The sequence below is a fragment of the Onychostoma macrolepis genome, chromosome 06 (genome assembly GCF_012432095.1).
Source record: "Onychostoma macrolepis isolate SWU-2019 chromosome 06, ASM1243209v1, whole genome shotgun sequence".
Lineage (NCBI taxonomy): Eukaryota > Metazoa > Chordata > Actinopteri > Cypriniformes > Cyprinidae > Onychostoma > Onychostoma macrolepis.
Window position 1 is genome coordinate 28,994,466 of NC_081160.1, and position 23,896 is coordinate 29,018,361.

A 23,896-nucleotide genomic window follows, 5' to 3' on the forward strand; every position below is an offset into this window, starting at 1 on the left:
GTTTTGATATATTTACAGTAGTAAATTTACAAAATATCTTCATGGAATACGATCTTTACTTAATATACTAATGATTTTTGGCATAAAAGAAAAATCTATCATTTTGACCCATACAGTGTATTTTTGGCTATTGCTACAAATATACCCCAGCGACTTAAGACTGGGTTTGTGGTCCAGAGTCACATATACAGTAAAGTCACTTAAAGGGACAGTGCAACCAAAATCAAAATGTAAAGTGTAATTTATTCTTGTGATGCAAAGCTGAATTTTCAGCATTATTACTCCAGTTTTCAGTGTCACTTCATTCTAATATGTTGATTTGTTGCTTAAGAAACATTTCTTATTATTATCAGTTCCGAAAGTAGTTATGTGTCCTTGTGAACAGAACAAAAAAAAAAATATTGGAAATAATTGTTGGAAAAATCAGCTTGGAAAATCTGCACTTATGTTCCACAGAAGAAATAAAGTCATACCGGTTTGGAGCAACATGAAGATGAGTACAGTTAATAATGACAGAATTATCATTTATTAGACAGTACTGTCTCATAAACACTCTCATACTGACTCACACACACCATGGGTGTATGAATGTTTGGACGTAATTGTTTTTTAAATAATATGTCAAAGAAAAACAATCCTGCATGCGATGTCTTGTATAGGACAAGAATATGCAGTAACAGTATCCAACTATACATAGGTTTTCCTTAAACCTTCATGCTTGCTGTTTTATTTCATGTCAAAGGATTGTTTATACTGGCATATTTTTTTTATGTTTTCCAGCAGCCTAGTTTTGATTTAATATGCTATCATGTTTATGATTTCATGTTGGGTCAGTAAATCACACAGCGGTGCTGAGGTGTGGCGGAGCAGCCTGGTGTAATATACTGCCAAGCACAAGTTTACATGTTACGGATTATAAATCAGTCTTAATAGAGAGTTACAGCCTGAATTTTGCTTTTACAGCTGCCAATTTACTGTACATGCTGACTGAAATGTTTAAATCCTCTTCAGCTACTGTTTGGACAAACAGGTATTTCTGCTTCAACTCATGCCTTTAGTTGAGCCAGAAGTTTAAGCATTAAAGAAATTCACCTTTAACATTTAATTGTGTCCAGTTTTAGCTTTGCATACCTACCGGTTAGATACTTTTTGTTTTAAATTCATAGGTTTTCCTGTAAATGAAAGGGCATTAGAGATTGATGGCAGGCCTTTTATTAAAGGGGCTTTTAAAATATCATCTATTGCCTTTAGCGAAGCTCCTCTTTAAATTTGTGCCCTTGTTCGGTGTTAATATACTCAGCCAACAGCGGGCCGTATTGAACATATCTCGTAAAACACAGGTTCTTTACAGCCCAATGAAACAGAAAGCGTGAGGTGGCTGAAGGGTATTGTTCGTGAAATATACAGACCGCATCAGATTCAAAAAGCATCTGGAGTGCACTAGGTAGTCTAGTGGAGTAACCTCGCTGAAACGAATTTGGTAAAGAAACGATTTTCACTCAGAAATTGCAGGTACATTTCTCCAACAATTACAAAGACACAGCAAGTAACACGCTGAATTAAAAATAGTGAAGTACTTTAATAAGCTCAAAACAATTAAACATCTCAAAATTCATCCTACATTACCTTTCAACCCTTCAGAAAAGATTAGAAGAACCTGAAATCCAAGGCATCTGTTATACAAACAGAATAAACAATCTACACACATTTTTGCATTAAACTAGTTGTTGTTGTATAGTAATATTTGTAGTACGTTTGATTAAGTGTATTTTCCAGCTCAACAAGAGAACACATGGATACTCCATTTATGATGTCATTAAAATGTACTACCAGAGTAATTTCACTTTTGACAACATGTCCAGAACAAAATCAAGCAGTTCTTCCATTTTCTATGTGACTAAATGAAAAAAAAAACAGCAATAACAACACAACAACTCAAAGGCCAGCATAGAGATCAATAGACCTCCAATTACCCGGTCATCACTTAAATGTCCCGACGGGCAAAAAAACACAAGGTATGGTTAATCCTGTAGAAGACTGAAAGTATGAAATGAAGAGGTGAGGATGGGGGATCTGTCCTCCCTCTCTCGCTTCAGACTGTTGTCAGGAGGTGTTGGCCAGGGGGCATGTGATGCCACGCGACAGGCTGCTAAAAGTGGCCTAATGCACTACTGAACGCACTGTGGCTCTCTGTTAAAAGAGCCGCTTGAGTTTAATTGACCACAGCTGATTTGAAAAGGGTTCATTTCCCAGTTCAGTTTCTCAGTGGAGATGGGAATGCGAAGAAAACAGCCCTGTTTGTGGGAGATATTGAATTTATGGCTACTTCACTTCAGCAATGAGTATTAAAAAAGGAGAGAGATGCTGTTCCAAAACACAGTGAGCTGCCTTTTAAGGCCTCATAAGTGCACTAGCAACAAAAAGACTTTTCTAAAGGCAACTTAAGCACACTGCTTCTTATGCTATACAGTGAAAAGAAAAAAGAAAAAAAAGGTGTAGATTTCCAATCTGAAATTGTTAGTAAATTGCACAATCAATTACAAAGAAACAGCAGGAAACATAGCGAATAAAAAACTTTTGCAGTAGGAAAACTGAAATAGTACTTTATAATATAACACTTTGAAAGATGATTTTTACAGCTTGTTTTTGGACAAATGCATTGTGATGCGCAAGGGCAAATAAATAAATATTAGCAACATAATAAAACTACTATTCTGTGTGTTTAAATAAGTTTTTTGAATACCACGGCATTTATTTAATTTATCATTTATTTAAAACAGACACTTATGGAGGTTCCAATATAACTGAGCCATAGAAGGCAGATGCCAATGTACACAGCAGGCATATACTGAAGGCAGCTCACTACGCTTTGGAACAGGGATAAAGTCTCTTGTGACACTGTCATACAATATTCCTTTTGTCATGTGACAAGTAAAACAACTAACAAAAAAAGGCACCCTAGAAAAACAAACAAACAAACCTGCAACCACACTTGAATACATCTGTCACAAAGAAGTGCTTCAATAAGCTCGAAGCAATTACACATCTAAAATTAATTCTGCATGGACTTTCAACTCTTCAGAAAAGATTATAAGAACCTGAAATCCAAAGCAGCTGTTATACAAGCAGACGCGTGAAATGCAAAACTATAAACCCAAGCTGGAATTGGTTAGTAATTCTTCGGCCTCGTTCAAGCCAGCATCTCCTGAGATTTACAGTTGGTAAACAGACTGGCTGAGAACACAGAATATTTAGTATTTTGTCAATTTTGAGGATGAGTTATGAGGGTTTGGGATGCCAGGAAGAAATGAGGTTACTCAACATTTGGTGTAGAGAATAATATGTTACATTCCACTCAATTCTGCAGGCATAAAACAGAATAAAATACACAAAGAAACATATATAGAAGAAAATACAGTACTGTAAATACTAATAATACAGTCTCATATAATCAGACTGATCAAGAACTGTCTGCTCAGACACTGACCACCATGATCAACTACAATACAATGTGATTTTACATTATTTTTAATGTGAATAAATCTGAAAACAATGACAAACGAATTATTCAAATAATAGCTCACCATTCTCCACAAACAACTATACGGCATGAGAGAGAATGAAAATAGAGGAAAATGTCTATAGACGTGGTGATACAAATTTAATTCTCCCCAAAAATAAAAACTTTACTTCATAGAAAGCTACTCTGAAAAAAGCAGAATACACAATATGTTCATGGATTTTTTTTGTTTACTTGCTTATGAAAATTCTGAATCTCTTTAAAAGATGTCATAAACCTCACAAACGCTGTCAAATCCATTGACTAACTCAATCAACTCAACTCGGTACATTGTTACAACTTCCTTCCGACTACTAGCAATACTACACTAATGTCTGCTGTTTGGGACAAAATAAGGGTACTTGAATCTCACGGTCACATGACAAGACAAACGGTAAATAAAAACCACACTCTCGACATTAACCCAGATTTAGACCTCCCTCCAGCTGTCTCTAGACCAGACGTGCAGGACCGTGAGCCCATTAACCGGGTTTAGCCGCTCTGGAGAGATAGGGGTTACTGGTTCTCTCAACTCGAGTGCTTGCAACTCAAGCGCTTATTGATAGAAATGAAAACAACACCATGGAGGGAGGAGGTGGGACGTGCACAGGTTTTCCTCCATCCCGTAAGGCCAGAAAAGGCTGTTTATCTTCGTTAGAGGTGAAACCTTCCACACTGCATCAGCACACAGAACAACAGCTCCTTATTTTGACTTATTTAGACAGAGAAAAGGAGATTTTTACTTAGAAAAAAAGCATTATGGTGGTACCATGGCACTAGTCATGATTATTGTATTTGTATACTAAAGTATTTATTCTAGTGTTCAAAAGTTGGTAACACTTTATAATAACTGCATGCTATGAATCATTAGGTAAGCATTAGTAAATAGTCAGTTCATCCTTTATAAAGCATTGCTCCAACATTAATATTAACCAACATTAGTAAGCAGTTTATAAATACAGCTATAAATGCCTTGTTCTTGATTTATAAGCATATCTATTACAAAGGGAGATTTAAAGGCTCATTTATCTTCCTAACAAAAAAATAAACAAACACAACACAGAGGGATACACAACTCAGAAATATTTATTTCAAGGTGAAAAAAAAAATGAAACTGTACACTTTAATTTTTCTTTTTAGTTGTACAGTTTCCTTTTTGCATCATGAAAAAAATTATTTCTGTGTTCTGTATCCCTCTGTATTGTGTTTGTTTAACTTGTCTGTTTGGAAGATAAATGAGCCTTTAAATCTCCTTTGTAAACGCTTTACGAGGTATGAATAGTCCTCACTTTAGATGAGCTCACAAAAATAGATGGCTGGCAACTACTAAATGTTTTATAACTACCTGACTTTATCACGAATTATAGCAGGAATATGTGTTAATAAAGCATTTATTAACACACTGAGCAACTATTATCATGTGTCTAAATCATAAGATTCATAAATGTACATTTAAATAGTTTATTAATCATTTACTTACACTTTCTAAATGATCTTATGAACCACTGACAACTCCTAAATAACTGGTTTGTAAATAACGTAATAATTTAGAAATTATAAACTGATCATTAATAAAGTATGGAAATACAGTTATTAAACATTATAGATATGCTCAAGAACAAAACATTTATAGCTGTATTTATAAACTGCTTACTAATGCCTATTAATGTTGGAACAATGCTTTATAAATGATGAATTGACTATTTACTAATGATTAACTAATGATTTATAGTGTGCAGTTATTATAAAGTGTTACCCAAAAGTTTTGGGTTGGTAAATGCTTTAATGTTTTTTTTTTTTGTTGTTTTTTTAAAGGTTCACCAAGCCTGTAGTTATTTGATCAAAAATACAGTAAAAACAGCAATATTGTGAAATATTATTACAATTTAAAATAATAGATGTTTTCTATGTGAATTTATTCCTGTGATGCAAAGCTGAATTTTCAGCATCATTACTCCAGTCTTCAGTGTCACATGATGCTTCAGAAATCATTCTAATGTGCTGATTTGCTGCTTTAAAAAACCTTATTATTATCAATGTTGTTTTATTTGAAATAGAAATTGAAACATAATAAATGTCTTTACAGTCACTTTTGATCAATTTAATGTGTCCTTGCTGAATAATAATATTAATTCCTTTCATAAAAGCCAAGAAAAGATAACTAAAAATCTTAGCATGAAAAAAATACCATGCATGTATCACACAAATAAGTACATGGTACATTGATGGCATCTGATGTTTTTTTCGTTTTTTTATATAAAGTTCTCCAAGGTATGTGGATGGTATAATATCATGGTACATTTTGTACGAACTGAAATACAATTGTTAAAAAAACATGGTATAATAATATGGTACATTTTAGTTGCAAAAAATCAGTTCAAACTCAAATGTCAGACTCAAATGTTTTAAAGTGTGTACATAAATAACAGTACCCACAGAGAGTGTCAATGTCCCTGTCCATCACTCCAAAGAAAAACCATCAGACATGTTCTCTCTGTAAACAAAGTGGGTGGTTTGTTTCCACCTAACTCCAGACAGGAAGTCTTCAGAAACACCGCGCGAGACACAGCAGAGGGGTGGAAGACATCACGTCATCGCAAACTCACAACATGTCACGCAAATTAAACAAAACAAAGATCAAGGACTAAACACCCGCATGTGCAGAAGTGTTCTGCTATTTACTCATCCTCATTTGCATGGAGATAAAGAAAAATAAAGAAGCAGGAGGACAAAAGACACCTTCGCTTTACACGTCTCAGTGTTGATTAATAAGGAGCTGTTGAGGATCTTCTCTGTCTTACTTTCCATGCGCTTTCATACGCACACTCTTATTTTGTCAGCAAAGCAATTAATTTCTGAAAGGCTTTGATGGTTTGATAACAGGAGGCTGTTGTGCAGTGAAATGAAGGGAGAGGAAAGAGACAGAGAGAGAGAGAGGGGAAATTTGATCAAAAGTATGGATTCTGATGCAGGACACATCTCAGGTACTCAGAAACTGATCTGAAACCCACTGCGATGTATGCGTGTCATATTTAGCAGGCTGCTGAGCTGCTCTTATAAGAGTAGATCAATGAACCACCCAGCACGTCATTACATATAGTACATATAGGGTGATGTGGCCTAGTGTCTGGCAACCAGAAGGATACTGGTTCATTCCTACAAGGGTTGAGCCATAAGTAATCATCTCTGTGTCCTTGTTCCAGGTACGTAACCTCAAATCACTTCTGGTGTGTTTGCCGTGGAAGTGAGTGTACTGGAAACGCTTTTAGTTATAGAAACTTCTATGAGCACAGACTGTGACTGTCAACAGAAAAGTCTATATTTAAGTCGTTCAAATCTTTCAACTCTGCTGTAGAATTCATTCTTCATTCAACACTAAATGATGTGTTACTGACAACTTTTCTGTCAAGACTGTGAAATATGTGTGTGCGTGTGTATATATAATTATACAATATATATTATATTGTATATTTTTTGTAAATATGTAGCAACAAAAATACATTAACTATCAAATGTATATCATATAATACTATTTTGTAGTTATCATCTCAAAACCATATATCTTTATAATCTAATAATTGCTATCTGTCTATCTATCCGTCCGTCCGTCATTTGATATGTTTTTAAATATGGTTAATATATAAACATTTTTTAAACATTTAAAATACATAACATGCATAGCAATAAAAGCATTACACATTGTATATGCAATATTTCATTTAAAAAAAAATTTAAATAATATATTTAAAAACAAAAACAAAATACATAAAAACACTATCAATCTTTAATGTTTTATTGCTAGTTGTTGCAGCCCTATTTTATTTCCATGAGTCTCCAAGTCCAAACTTTCCTGACGCTTCGAATCAAGAAACTTGCTTGCCACAAACAAAACCGTATCCTTTTGTGACCCTTCCGCTGCATTCATCTCCGCGCTTTCCTTTTCCTGCCTCCAAGCTCTTTGTCCTAAGTCTAATTTGTCTGAATCACTAAAAGCGAGGAGAGGAGGCATACGGCTGCTCAGATCTCCTGGATAATTCTATTGGACGCTTCTAATTAAATCAATGAGGGCTATTATAGCAATTATCCGGCCAAATGGGACCGCATTGTGTCCGCTCGATACATTTAGTAAATTCTGTCAATCTTCTTATCACCAAGATGGCACACGCCGTAACCCCGTTTTAATGATGTACCTGGATATGCACAATGTCTTGCACGTGGTTTGTCTTCCTCATCAAATCAAAGAGATAGTGAGGCTCTTTTGTGCCTCCAGGCCACTCGAACACACACATTAAAGCAAAATCTGGATGTAATTTGTTTTTGTTATGCAGTGACTTTATTTCCTTGCTTGTAATGCGGATATTCTATGCATTGACTAAGAAATAATTAATTTGCAAGAGATCCGGCCTGTCAAACAACATTTCCTGCAACAGAAAATCACTTATTTTTGTCCTGCCACCTAATTTTACCACAGATATTTACTTTGATATATAGTTTTGAAACACATACACAGCAACATCTCAGTTTCATGCATGAAAATGCAACTTCCAACCTATCTACCTTACTTTTTATTTAATTGTAGCAAAAATAGTATTACAATGAATTCCTCTGCTTCCAACCACTGCAATCTAGAAGACACGTTTACTTGAGAAGCTATATTACATAAGAAGTCTTGTTTTCTGTGGAATTGATCAGAATGAAGTGACTGCATGATTAAAACAAGCCAGAATATCTGCCAATCAGCTTGATTAAACTTAATTAATTAAATCAAGTACCCCATCGAGAGATATCCGTTTCTGTTTTAAGCATAACTAACTTAATTTTGTTCAGTTTTACAAGACTTCATTAAATCTCGAGACACCTTAAGTTAAGGATGTTTCAATATTTGTGTTGCTAAATATGCAAAAATACTGAAGAAGATTTTCATTTTTGGCAATGCATGACAATGAATTTATGACTTTTTAAGGCCATAATTTGTGGAAGGGCCTTATAATATTATATTTATATACATATATGAATTATAAGTACATTAAATATAAATAAACAAAAAAAAGATGGAACATTTTCTTACCTCATAGAGTGTAATGACTCCATTAGTTTCATTCGGAGCCTTCCATTGCATGAAGATCTTCTCCTCGTAAGGGCCTGTCTGAATGGACTCCATAGGAATAGGGCCAGGAACTAGTATAGAAACACAAACACGCATTCAAAACATTTAGCAACTCAAAAACATGTTTAGTCAACATCTATAACTCATATACTGCACCATTGCATCAACACCTTTCAATAAAACGTGACTGTTTTGAGAACAGATGTGACGTAGGGTGACAGAAATGGCTTGTTGTTGGGTAGAAGGTAAAGTGAGGCAAGCAGAGATTGGCTGACTAAAGAAGCAAAACTATGTCAAACACACCTCAGTCGCAATGTTCGAAGTGTGAATTGTAGCAGCTTTGCTACCCTTCGGTATAGAGAGGTGTTAACAAGTGTTACGAGTACCACTGCGCGCATATGCGTGTCTCTATTTGCATATTTTTGTGCGCACGTCCCCTCTGGCACACATTGCAAGTTTTCCAGATATACTCTTGCTAGAACATCATTAATACCCTAAAAACCTGTTTTCAAGATGTCATTCTCCATATACAGCCTCACCCTGCTCTCGTACGCCAGCATGGCATTTTCAGAGATGCTATGACTTGATGATTTCATAAATTAGCTAGTAAATGTGCTAATTTAGCTCAGTTTGACAACAGCCCATATATGTTAACTTGCGGCTAGTTGTCTTTCACTTCTCAGTCTTGGTTAGTGTCTTTGACTTGACTGTTAGCGATGACACACTAATGAGTCAAAGGGAGCTAATGACTTAGCTAAGAGGCCGTTTAGTCCAACTTAGCAGCCTGAGCGTTGCTGTTTGCTTTGCACTAAGTCGCGGCTAATTGGGAGGGCAGATTAAAAAGATGAGCGTGGCAGGGCCGTAACGGGGGCAAGCGGGAGAGGAAGCTCGGGCACAAACAGATAAGCTGGAGGTCGTCTTGAATGGCGAAGAATAGAATGACAACATCTATTGTTCATGGAGCATTTCATTAACACAGCAAAAACACACAAAACTATTTCATTGAGGAAATCTAATCGAGCTGTATTTTTATTTTGGGAATCTCATTTATTCTTAACAAAAGAGTGTTTCTTTTTTTCCACATTGAACAGATTTAATCTCACTCAAATCTTTCTGTTTATTTCTTTTGTAACTAAGCTCATCTTGAAAACGTTGAGAGGTTGAGATATTTGCCTTCATTCATTATTAAAAGCTGAATAGACTTTAACATTTATTCTTCAAAGGCAAAAGATTTGAGCTGATATAATAACTTAAAATAAAAACACACTCACTGTGTCTTGAGATTAATAAAGCATGCAAATAATTTCTTGTCAATGCCCACACACAATTATGATTTATGCAGCAATCATGCATATAATACTGTGTTTGTATGTTCATATACACTGGCATACATTATGCTTGCATTTCTTTCTTTTGTTCTCATACTGTAATTCTGTAATTTTTCCAAGTATTAAGTTATGTCTTGAAATGTTTGATTGTTTCTTCCAATTAATGAGGAAAAAAAGAAAGGATCTCATCTCATTCTTTCTGTTTGTTTATATTGCATAAGCCTCAGTTCATCTTCAAAATGTAAAGAGGTTGAGATATTTGCCTTAAATTGCTATTAAAAGCTGAATAGTCTTTGGCATTTATACTTTAATAGGAAATGATTTGAGCTAATCTGATATATCTTAAAATAAAAACACTTTTATTGTGAGCATTACAACTGCTGAGATCTGAGAGAAATTCTAGCCAATGTCCATATATGATTTATGCAATTAAATGAAATTAATAAATTATTAAATATTGATTTATTTTTAGAAAGTACACTGGTTTCCTTTATTAGCAGAAATACATTTTCTGAACTAATCAATGAGCACAACTGCACCAGACTTTATGTTGTAAGAGAAAATGGCTATGAATATATTCTAAATTAGAGTGAATATAGCCATCTATGGAAATCTCACAGGAAAGTTGCTTTTTCCTCATAGAACAGATTTCATCTCATATCATTCTTTCTGATTGTTTCTATCGCATGCGACTAGGTTCATCTTCAAAAAAAGGTAGTGAGGTTGAGTTATTTGCCCTCAATCGCTATTAAAAGCTAAATAGGGAAAAGAATTGAGCTAATCAAAGAAAAGGTGAATACTGCTCTCTCACCGAGGTGCTGATGTCAGATATTGTACTGCAAAGTGAGGCCAGTTAAATTAGATTTTCAACAATTCTTCAAATAGCTTGATTGGGCACTAGCCAACAAGCACATTAAATCACGGTTACAATGAAATATAATTAGATCCAGTCCTCCGTCCGCTATCTTTTCCACCATATAACCATGCATGTGCGAGAAATGCCGCTTTACATATTAATCCAGCTGATTAGCTTCTCTCGTGTGGAGACTAAGTTTGAGGCGGAGGAAACCATTTTTCCCCTTTATGCTTGCCCCTCTCAGATACAAATAACTTTTGAAAGGTTTCGTAATTATTATACATCGAATCTTACTGATTATTTTCGTCTCTCTGAATAAATCACGAACAACATATTCGCTCTGTTCCTGTTTACGGGCAAGCAGGTTTCGGTAAGTGCAGGGTCGGTGTTGTTGTTGACCTAATAAGGTAAAAAAAAAACGGTCTGCCGTCCTCATGTTAATTTCACCCTCCTGCAATTATCCCCATATAAGGTTACACAGAGAGACAAATTTGCTTCACTATTGATATGTTGCAGCTGTCCATCAATTTGCTAACACAAAGGACAGCAATTATAGGTTTTCATATGCAAAAAACATTTAAAAAAAGAAAAAACATCAGTGCGGCAGACAAGAGCAGATACTGAATAACCAAAAGAGTTCTATCCATATCAAAACAGACTCATCAGAACATGAAAATGAAAAACGAAAAGAAAATGAGACGAGCTTGAATTATACGCTATAATCTAATAATCTAAGGCCTGACAATAGGCTGTCTTTTCACACGGTTTTATTGCTTAGCATTAAAAACAAGCTGGGAGAAATTAATTGTAAACGGTGGCTGAGCGTTTCCCTCTGGGAAATTTTCGAATTAAGCGCCTCTTGCAAACCTTCCCTCCGTCTGAGAAACATTGTGTCTTTTCGCAGACTGTGAAGCTTTAACATGCTCTACGTTGGGATTTCCTTTTAACTGCAACACATCAATGGAACGGATGGATTAAAGGAGGACGGCTTTCATCATCTTTGTTTCATATTTGTTGTTTTTCTTCAGGAAGAGCAGAGCAGTACTACAGTCTAACAATTCTGTTTCCATTTACTTCTCTGAGTGGATCTGACTTCTGAACAGATCTGTAGTGATTCTCAAATACACAAGACAATCTAATGTCTCACAATACAAACAGTTTCACTGTGAGCATTACAACTGCAGATATCAGAGAGGATGCATTATTAAAACCATTTCCAAATCGTTTACTAAAGATTTTTCTAAAGCTTCACCATTACTAAACAACAATTTAATGTGTTATTCAAAAAGTACACTGGTTTCCTTTATGAGCTGAACTAAATCAACTTTAACTTTAACTGCACCAAACTTTATAATGTAAATATAATGTACATTAAGAAGGGACACAGATCATTTGCCATCGGCGTTGTTTTAATATATGCTGGAAAACAACCCCATTGCACAGCATCATTGAATCATAAAACAATTGCATATCAACACTAATGTTCAAAAGTTTAGGGACAGTAGGATTTTTTATTTTTTTATTTATTAATTAAGTATTTTTTTAATTAAATTGCTCAGAAATGACTGATACGTTTAAAGTGCCACAAAAGATTTCCATTTAAAATAAATGCAGTTCTTTTGAACTTTGTAGTCGTCAAGAATTCTGATAAAAATGCATCACAGTTTCCACAAAATATTAAGCAACACAACTGTTTTCAAAATTTATCATAAGACGACATGTTTGTTGAGCAGCAAATTGACATAATAGAAGACACAGATTTTTATTTTATTTTTATCTTTAGTCATTGCTTTAAAAAAAGGACTCTTGGTTTTCTTTTTTCTTATTTTATCATAACTGATAGGCAATGAACAGACAAAATGTAACAAAGAAAAAAAAAACCTGCTTTTAAACCATTTTTAAAAATCTGTGAGCGACCACTATTGAACAGCATTTCCCACCCCCCAAAAAACACAAAACTGAATTTCCACAGCTGCACTCTGAAAAGCTTCAGAATTGCATTCAGCTGGAAAGAACACGTAAGCGCTCTAAGACAAAGATTTAAAAACAAAACCAACGGCCCTTCAGCCCTCAAGAACCAGGGGTAAGAGTCATTAATTAAAATGTTGGACAATTGAAATAATGGGCTGAGGTCATTGAACTATTCCCATTTTTGCATTTGAGAATGTGGTAAGGGTCACGCATGTTGTGAAACTAATTTGCCAAAATCTACAACTGTCAACATTAGCTATAATAGCAGAGTCCCTGATGCTGAATATTGGCTATGAAAGGATGTTCTAGCCTATAATAGTCATGTTTTGCTTCATAGTACTGAAGCAATAACCTCCAGCCTTTCTCTACAAGTGCAATTCTTCCAGTGAAGGTTAGTAGTTATTTCTTCTGTTCTTGTTTAATTTGAATGTCTAGTAAGATTAAATGCCAAGAACAAGTATTAATGATTTCTGTTCCAAACAAAGCTCCATTTAAAATGTTCCTCAAACAACCTTCAAGTAAAAATATATCAATTCAAGAAGAGGACAATCAATGTATTTATACTGCTTACAATTATAACTCTTACCAAGGAAGTTTTCTAATTAGCCTAAATCAGCACTTAGATATTAAAAACTATAACGGCAGCTATTCAATTTTAGATATAGTTGTCTTGAGAGTTTTGCTGTCAGTAAACAGAAAAATATATTCAATACAACACTGTTTGTAAATGAAAACATACAGATAAATTCAGGAGTTTCATTAGAGAGAGAGAGAGAGAAAGAGTGTTCAGTTTAAAAAAAAAAGATTAGTAAATATTAACATGGCTCTTTGGAATGCTTTATTCTGATTGAATAATCAAATGTTCTTTGTATAATGACCACTAAACTGTATAATTGTTCTGCCTAGCAATCAATTTCCTATACTGTGTTAGTTTCATGTCTCTCATAGTACTCTATGGTCTCATTCTTTTCACAAGATAAAATCATTTCCACATGTTACATGTTTGTTTCTTTATTTGTTCATTTATTGTAAAGTAGCCATAATGTTCTGTCAGGTCTTCTTTTATATGATGTGAACCACGAGTTTACAATGTAAACATGCATTAGCATAATTGTAATTTCTTTTATGTGTAATGAAACAAAAATGGATGAAATTTAATAGAGAGAACAACACTAAATGTAATCGCTTGCATGCAGAATATAAAATTAGTCTTATTACACTTATTCATTTTAATGTAGAATCTTATTGCATTTTAACTTACAAATTTTTCTTCAATTTGTACTTTTTACTTTTATTGGATCTTTTATGAAACTTTTTTGATTACTTACTTTTTAAAAAGCACTTTGAAGTACTACTGTGTGTGAAATGTGTTATATAAATATATTACCTTTTCTTGCCTTACTTCATTTTTGACTGACATTTACAGAAAAGTATATAAGAGTGAAATCATGTTCTGGTGAAAATACTTCTGAACTGCAATGATCTTTTGAATTTACAACTGGATGGACAGTTTGGCATGTTGTCTTGTCCATCTGCTAAAGGATGATGGGTTTCAGAAATTAAGTCATGAGTGATTATCAGTAATGTGATTACTGTTCAGACACAGTAATTAGTAAAGTAATCTTATTATAAACTGGAGAAGTCAGGGTGCAAATTATGGAGGACTTGAAGTAGGGATGGATGTGACAACAACAACAACAAAACAAAAATCATGTCAGACCAACGCCAATACTGAGCGCTGGATTGTAAAAATTAAAGCCAGCAAAAATGAAAGGTTTCATACACTTACAACATCTATCCCATTCCACCAACTTAATCCCACTCACCGTCTTCCTCCGTCTGTTTGACGATCTCCTCGCTCTCCTTGCTGCCCTCGGGGTTGGCCAGCACCAGCCGTAGTCTGACCGTCACGAAAGGCCTGAGTCCCCTCAGAGTGTAATGAGAGGAGGTCGGTATCAGCTCCTCAGCAGCAAACTCCTGCTGGTTGAACACATACTGGTATTGTACGGTCAGGTTGAAGCTGTGGCAGCGTGTCACAGCGTATCCGAAGGTCTCCCACTGCAGGGTCAGCTGACGGGCACGGATGTCCACCACGTTCACGTTCTGGGGACCGTTGACTGGATCTGTAGGGATACAAATAGGAGAAAGAGAATAGAAGGTCAGAGATATATATGATGGGAAATTGTCATTACATGGCCAATTTATTTTGAGTCATATGAGAAACACTTATCAAAAGACACATTTCTTCTTTCATAAAAATATATGTACACTGTTCAAAAGGGGTCGGTAATATTTTTGTTTTTGGGTCTCTTCCGTTCACCAAGGCTGCATTTATTTGATCAAAATTACAAATAAAAGTAACAGTAATATTGTAAATAAAATGTATTCCTGTGATGACGTCATTACTCAAGTCTTCAGTGTCACATGATCCTTCAGGAATAATTCTAATACGCTGATTTGCTGCTCAAGAAACATTTCTTATTATTATCAATGTTGACAGTTGTGCTGCTTAATATTTTTGTGGAAAAAGTGATGCATTTTTCAGGATTCTTTGATGAACAAAAAGTTCAAAACAACTTAGCTGATTTAGAAATTTGACAATATATAAGCCTTTACTGTTGATTTTGGTAAATTTAATGTTTTCTTTGCTGAATAAAACTGACCCCAGACTTTTGAATAGAATATATATAATTAAAAATTATAAAGCAATTTGAACTCATTGAATATACTTTAAATACTTTATTCTGACTGTTCAATTGTTGCATTTGGCAGTCAAATATTTCTATACAGCTTAATTTAAAATCTAATCAATATTTCATGCCCATTATTTATTTGGTAACAATGTAACTGTGATTAGTGAGATAAAAGACAGTCATAGAGTCATTATCACAAAAAAAAAAAAAATCTATAATAATTGTCTCGCTGTACAGTACATTATTACTTATAGCAGTGGTTCTCAAACCTGTCCTGGAGTACCCCAGCCCTGCACATTTTGTATGTCTCCCTCATCTATCACACCTGATTCAACTCATCAGGTCGTTAGTGGAGACTGCAAGAGCTGAAGTGGGTGTGTCCGATATAAAGCCCAGCTCACACTGTGTGATTTTGGCCACGATTTGTTCTTCTGAGACAAATTTTGAAAATCCTAAAAGATTCCTATAATCCTAGGCTAAAATCTGTAGTCTTTGATTGCTGGTCTGACATGTTCACCGACAGCCAATTAATGGCCATTCACCTCCGACGAAATTATGGCAGTGTCAGAAGATTTGGCGCACAGTCCTGCAGTGTGACTACCCCTACAGTGAATGTCAAATTGTCTCTGTTTTTCAAGACAAGCTATGAGCAGAATTAATGCTGGAGAAATATTCTATCAGCCATAAACTCCGGCGCTCCCGGTCACTGCTCACGGAATTCATCTGATATGTTGCCTTTTCTATATAAAGAAAATATGTAGAGCTGCATACACTATTCTTCTTAAATACGCTGGTATTGTCACCGTTCATATACTTTTCATGACAGCCAACATTTCGTTCCCACGTGCAATGCAGTTCGCAGTCACTGGACGTGTATGGGTTGATAATGTAAAACTCCGGAGAAGTTTTCTTGCACGCACCCGTTTTTAACTTGTCTTGACTGTCGTACAGTCTGACATTAATGACAGCTGAGATCCCATAGTGTGACATAATCATCATGTTCGTACAGTCTGACAAGTAAAAAGGACGTTTAAAAAAAATCGCAGTGTGAGAACCACTGACTTATAGCATTAAGCATCCCTTATATTTCAGCATTATATTTGGACAACCTGCTCTCTAGGTTCTCAAACCTTTATTTTTTTTTATATTTTTAGCAGATCATCACTTTCGTAATCAAAATTGCAAGAGCTTTCAAAAAATAAATAAATGCTACAACTAAGCATTACAACTACTCTCTGTTGTATATGAGATCCTAGAACAATATCGAGCAGTGAAACAAACAGTATCAGAGACTCGCCAGTGGATCCAGTGGGGCTGTTGGACAAAATCTCTCACACTAATTCCTCTAGATTAGAAGAAAAGCATAAAAGAGGCAGGCGACTGGTTTTTGACTTTGGCCTTGGGTGAATCTTGAGGGAGCCGCATGTGAAAGGGAGTTTTAACGTCTTAAGATAGTTTACATCATGGCAGCTCTCTTAGGACGCTTTCATTCTCAAAGTTCTGAGAGTTCCTGGGTGCAGAGCAATTTGAGCATTGTGAGAACTGTGTCACGTCTAGGACAGACATCAGCGTTTTTCAGCTTCAATGGCTCAGTCATCAGTGGCTCCTACACATGGGAGTTTTAGACTTACAAAGTTTGAAGCATTGCTTATTCAACTGAATTCTATTCAAGATCAAGCAAACCATGAAAGTCGGAAAAAGATACTGTTTTGTTGTCTGTACCTATTTGGGAGCCTCATTTTAGGTTCTCTGCTGGAGATTTGTACTGAAGCTGAACTCATAGCTGAGCAAATTGCTTAAAAATAACAACAAATGACCCAAAACCCCAAATCCTTTGCTCCTGAAGGCCAGATTATGGCTAATCTATGTTTAATCAGAGTTGCTTCCCATCTAAAGGTGACATCTGAGCAGATTTAAGACTGTAAATCCTACTGTGCGTGGTTAAGCCTCACTAGCTATAAAAGTAGAGACATATGTCTGATCAGGCAATGCTTTGGCTTTCAGCCACTGAGGGTCCGTGTCCAACATGAAGCCCCCGTCGAGGGAAGGTGTTGGGCGGGCAGGGGATTTGCCTGGTGGACAGGTGCGGGGTAACACTATCATCATTAATCTGACAGAAAGAGGTGAATATGTGAGAGCTTTAGCAACACGCTAATGCGCGGCTGCAGGGTACGCCGTGGTGCCATAGGTGGGCTTTTGGAGCCTGGAAGAGGGCTGGTGTGGTTTAGAAAGGGGAGATGCTGATGGATGGTGAGCGTAGAGGGTCATTAATCGCAGACATTGGGGAGAATTGCATAAGAGAAATCAATCTTCAGTACTGCTGCTGCGCTGCTTTGGCGCGATCTCTTCAGACCCAAATGCCCTGCAACATTTATCACACCTCCACCATCCCTCTCGCTCTCTCTGGAACGAGAGGGGAAACTGCAAGCAATAAACATATCAATAGGTGTCCACCATACCCAGCTGCGTGGGTTTTTTAAACCGAGATATTCAGATGAGGGAAAGAGAGGCAGGGAATGAACAACAGTGGAAAACAGCAGTGAAAAATGAAACAAAACAAAATGTGCCTCATTCGCCATAATGTAATTGTATCATATATTGGCCAACAGCCATTCTGCTTTCTAGATATCAGCATCAAGCATTGAAAATGACATGATGACCCATTTTTATTGTTTGAAATAAAGAAAGCATTTCAAGAGTCCTCTGCTGTATAGAACAAATGGGAAAAACAACTGTAAAAAATACAGATAAAAATAAAACAAAACAATAAAGAAAAGAACTATAAAATTGATCATAAAATGAATAAATAAAATATTTGATTTTTAATAATGAAATAAATCAATTAACAAACTAGAAATAAAATAAAAAAATAAATGAGAAAGAGAAAAATATATATATAGACGAGTCAAAGTTTTTTTGTCATTTGCGAGTCTTGCAGAGAACAATAAAACACAGCACGCTTGACAGATGCTTTATTACACTTCTAAAGAGTCTTGTCTTTTCTTCAGAGAAAATGTTCAGATATTTTTGCAAGGTTGCACTTTGTCTTCAAAACTCACTAAAGCTTCCATTCAATGGTCATTTGTAGGCCAAAGTGGCACCATCGGTTACATGAAAACATGGCCAACCTTCACAAACATCTCCATCCAATCAAAGAAAAACCCATCGAAGGTTAAAAAAGTGTGTGGATGGACACAAAATACTGTATATAATCTTTGCTCCAAAACCCAGTGATCTGCTTTGCTGTATACTGCCTACATAGACTGTTGCTTTTATATGAACAAACAGAGAAAGAAAGAAATACAAATTCAGTCATAAAAGTGCAATGGAATTGGTCCAAAAGTACTGTCCACGTATAATGCCTTACAATGCTGCCTAGTTAGGCAGCTCACAGGTTTTGAAACAAAGTCATTGCAAAAAAGAATGTGTTCTCAGCACATAACACAATTAAAGAATATTGGACGTGGACAGGAAGTACGCATTGTGTGCCAGTTAATGCATTTATAGAATCAGATATCCAAAGTCTCCCTAAGACTCGAGTCACCCCATGCAGTGACACAACTCGAATCAATTAGATTAACACTGGGAACAGATGTTGGGTCGTTTCTCTCCAGAGTGTTTTTTAATTACTGTCTGTTTTTTTTGTAGCTGCAGTAAACAATACTTAGCATTTAACACTGGATGTAACTTTAAAACTTCTCCTTTTAATTAGGTGACGCGCATCAAAGTGAAACGGTTGTACTTTGCGCAGCGTGAAGCAAGAGTTTGCGTATCACGCTGGGACTTGACGTTTGTGTCGGGTTACATTCCCAGCTAAGGAATATCTCACGGCTGCAGCAGTCACAAACACTGAGGACAACTGACATCATACAGAAGTTCCTCATACATACTGCTTCAGCATTAACAGTTTTCACCTTCACTGCAGCTTTGAGCTCTAAAACACTCAGCAAAGCAAAGTTCTGCTATACTGCTGCTACATTTCAGCCAAGGGCATGCTGAAGGGTCAAGTGCCACTGCGTGGCAAAGTTGAACATTTTTAAAGAGGAAAACTCGATTTTTTATGAGGATATGGGTGCTGAGTTGCAGTTTTACACGTTAAAAGTACATTCATTGTGCGGAAAGAGAAAAGGAAGTGAATTTAAAGCGATAGTTCACCTAAAATGATAAAACTGCCATTTTTAAAAAAGTCTTTTGTGTTCTAAAGAAGAAAGAAAGACATACGGGGTAGAATGAAAACAGGGTGAGTAAATGATTTCATCATTTTTGGGTGAACTATTCCTTCGAGCGGCAGCAGCTGGCAACATCAGCAAGAGTTTCAAAGGCAACAAAATATATTTGGTTGTGATTTCACACTGATGATCTTAAGGGAAAAAAGTGAAAGTGGAAGGGGAACAGGGGAAATGGAGAGAGAGAGACTCAGCAGATCAAAAGGAATATACTCTCTGTGAGGCCGACACCGCCGTCTGTCTGGTCGTCCCTTTGTGGGTGTGCTGTTGTTGTGGTTTATCCTGTAGTACACAATAACCTTCAACAGCCACACATGCCACTATACGCTATAATGCTTGACATGAATCCTAACAAATTAACCCTTGAATACATGTCACACCTACCTTTAAAAAAATTAGAGTACTGTGGTAGTTCAACATTTAAAATTTAAATTGTAAAACCACGGTATACAGTACTGTTCAAAAGTTTGAGGTCAGTAGCTTTTTTTTTATTTATTATTAATAATAATTTTATTAAGCAAGAATGCATTAAATTGATCTATGCATCAAAGAATCCTGTATTGCAGTTTACACACAAAAAAATATATTACGCAGCACAACTGTTTTCAACATTGATAATAATCAGAAATGTTTCTTGAGCAGCAAATCAGCATATTAGGAGTTATGATGCTGAAAATTCTCTTTTGCATCAGAGGAATAAACAACATTTTAAAATGTATTAAAATAGAAAATAGCCATTTTAATTTGTAATAACATTTTACGAGTCTTTTTATCAAATAAATGCAGCCTTGGTGAGCATAAAAGCCTTTTTTTCAAACATTTTTAGTGAAAGTCTAACTGAGATTGCTCAAGCAAACTATTTACTGACAGACAGGAAGACAAACCCACACTGAACACTGAACACAAGAGAGAATGCTGCAGTTCTGAGAAAACACTCAATCTGCCTTAACTGAGAGATGTTGAGAACAGTGGTTGGTCTGAAAGGGAAGCAGTCTTTGAACTGACCAAAAAAGAAAAAAGTCCTTTATCATATTTTGTTGGATCATCCAACACGATGACAGTGTGAAGTAACATGGTGTTCTCTGTTGTTTTTAGGTTTCCTCATTGTCATGGGAACCGATTAGATGATGAATTCGGTTTCATTTTCTCACTATATTTTTCAGATATTTTACAATATTTCAGATGACCCAAATTGATATCGGTGCAATCTAAACAGAAAACAGTATTGTGGTTTGTAGTTCAGATGTTTAATTGCCCTATGACATTTTTTTTAATTGGTTCAACCACAAAAAAGTGACATTTCAATTTTAGTTTATTCATATTTTATATAATATATTTTATTAATATTACACCAAGAAGAACACATTATTAAAAAAAATGTATCTAAAATAAAAAACCCATCCAAACAAATAAATAAATAATACAAAAATTTATTAATTTCAAAAAGTACACATTATTGTAAGTTTTAAATTGTCAATAAAACTATTAACTATTATGTCATAATGAAGAGTGCAAAAAATGATTTATTTATATTATTATTATTTTAGTTTTTTATACTTTCAACACTACAAGTCAGTTTTGAAATATTGGAAACATCAATATAAAATATTTACTTTAAATATCTGAAGATTTTATTTTCAGATGTTTAGTATGATTTCCCACAGTTGCCTTAGAGCAGAAAACAGCCATTTTACCATTCATCCACGGATACTTGATGGCCATAAATGAGCTGAAAAATGAACACAGAGCAGAGAGATTCTTGCTACATTGTTTCAATGAAAATAAACAGCAGAAAAAAATTGAAGAAAATCTCAGTAGAAAAAAAATAAAAAAATAACAACAATACACACAGAGGAGTTATAAAACAAAAAGCCATAAGACACCCTCACACAATCCATTCCCAAAAGATGACTCCAAGTCTGTCTTGTTATTGTTTAGCCTTCAACTGGGCGCCGGACGGGGAAAAAAGCAATCACCCTTCCCTCTTCCCTAGTCAATCATGAGCTCCAGGATTCCAATCATTTAAACCTTCCAAGAGCAAAACAGTGTGAACTGTCTTGCTTTCCACTTCCTGCAGTAATGACTTCACGCAACGAGGATCATGATATATCAAACGGCGGGCGGCGAGGAGGAGAGCAGATCGGTGGGAGTTGGGATAAGAGTGGAGGGGAAAAGTGCTTATATTCATGAACTCCGCAGGAGGTTTCGGGACATTACGGAAAGACTGGGAGTGCATGTAAGCAATCTGTTGTAGAAGGGGGGGCGACGGCAATTGTGAAAGACTTGGAGAGCTTTTGAATCAGAAAAGGTTGGAGCAGACATCAAAAAGAACCTACGAGAGCATGCGTGGTGTTCTCTGGTGCGTCTGTGTGAGGATTGCTGAGGTGTGAACGGAGGCTAACTAATATTTAGAAGTCTAATTCCACAGCCCAAGAAACTATACAACCACATTCAATGCAATTCTGCATGAAGTTTTGATTGTCATATAAAAACAATTAAGCTTCGTCTCCTGACAAAGGTGATTGTTCCTAGTTTTTGTTGAGGGTTGAAGTGCTTTCTGGCCTTAGCTTCATGAAAAGCCTGGAAATAAGCAACTGAAATTACTGCAAGAAAGCTATAATAGCAGATATAAAATAGCTATTTAAAAGAAAAACGTTAAACCAATCGCATGCATATACTGCGTCAGATGCAAAAAATAAATAAATAAATAAATCCAAAACTTCACATTATTAAACCCATTTTCATGCATATTCAATGTCAAACTATTTAATTCCTCCATCATACAATGATTGTTTTCTCTTAACTGCAGACAGACATTAAAATATTAATGCACATGTGTGTGCGCAATCCACTAATATATGCTTGCTGAATGGCAAGAATAATTAACATTGATGCTTTATGGTTAATTCAACTGCATTAAATTTGCATATCAACTTATGACACAACCTGTACAATTTCTATAGAAAGTAGCATGCGTTTTGTTCTTAGTATGCAAATTTTCATGCATTGTTGACCTATGATCTTTTCACAAATGTGTAGTATACTGTATCCCAGAATGCACTGCACTCAACTTGACATTCCATTTCTAGTGTGTCAAATGAACACTAAACTCATTTGATTGGACTAGGGATGGGTCGAGATAGTCAACAAGTTGATTAGTTAGGTCAAGTAGTTTATCTACATTTTCTTGTTGAAAATTCATGGTAAAAACCCTCTCCAATAAAAGCCCTCTTAGAAAAGTTGTATTTTTAAACTCATCTTCTCTTAAGCACAAACCATACATATTCAGATTGGATGCATTTGGTTGTTGCAAATTAACTGTTCATGTTACAATGTAGCATATCAATGTTTGAAAAGTTCATTGCGTAAATTCAGTATATAATAAGCAATATGCTAGTACTTAATTCTGAAAATACTTCATAAATAGTCATCATTGAACTAATGACATCAGCAGAGAATTACTTCAGTCGGAAGCATTTGTGCATAAAAGTGTAGATTTTGCTATTTTTTTGTCAGTGTCTCATTGGTTATAATTATTTCTTTAGGAAATAATGTTCTTAGGCACAAAACTTCAGCTGCAATGGTGCTAGTATGAAGTTACATGATATAAATTTTAATTGCCTGTTCAATCAAATGCTGAAAAAGGTTACAATATTGCTATTCCCCTCCTATCGAGTGAGAAAGACCTTTCTGTCCCAGATGACCTCGACTGGAAAAGGCCAAGGAGCACATTGCTATGCGTGAATTATGAAGTCTCTCTGAGTAGCCTGAGTCTCCAAGGACCCAAACGCCTCAGTAGACAGTAGATTTCTGATATTAGCTCAAAGCTTTTTGAATGTGAGAAAGTGTAATAAAAATCAATTGTAAAAATGATTGCATCATTATAACAGCTTCTTTGTTTCAATCCACTCTGTTATCAAAATTTGTAAAAAAATAAATTAATAAATTAAAAAAACCTCTGGGTTTTCAGAGATGCAGCTCAATTTTGCTTATGCCTAAGTAAAATCAAAATAGTTGAAAACTAGAGCAAACCCAACAAGTATTTGAAAACTTGAAAGCCTGTCTGATTTACATTTGAGACTGTACTAAATATGATGCAACAAAAAGATATTGAACGGTCTTGGTGAAGTCTAATTCATGAACAAATCACTGTTAT

At 35.4% G+C, this 23,896-nt stretch overlaps 1 protein-coding gene across 15 annotated transcripts in view; it reads right to left on the reverse strand.

Moving 5' to 3' along the window:
- ptprt (protein tyrosine phosphatase receptor type T) overlaps positions 1 to 23,896 on the reverse strand; it is a 259,836-nt gene that overhangs the window by 99,407 nt on the left and 136,533 nt on the right. For all 15 annotated transcript variants that reach the window (XM_058778885.1, XM_058778893.1, XM_058778891.1 and 12 more), the window contains 2 exons: positions 14,648 to 14,944; positions 8,628 to 8,737 (listed from right to left, as the gene is read on the reverse strand). In XM_058778885.1, the coding sequence (XP_058634868.1) occupies positions 8,628 to 8,737; positions 14,648 to 14,944 (407 nt within the window). The remainder of the gene's footprint in view (positions 1 to 8,627; positions 8,738 to 14,647; positions 14,945 to 23,896) is intronic.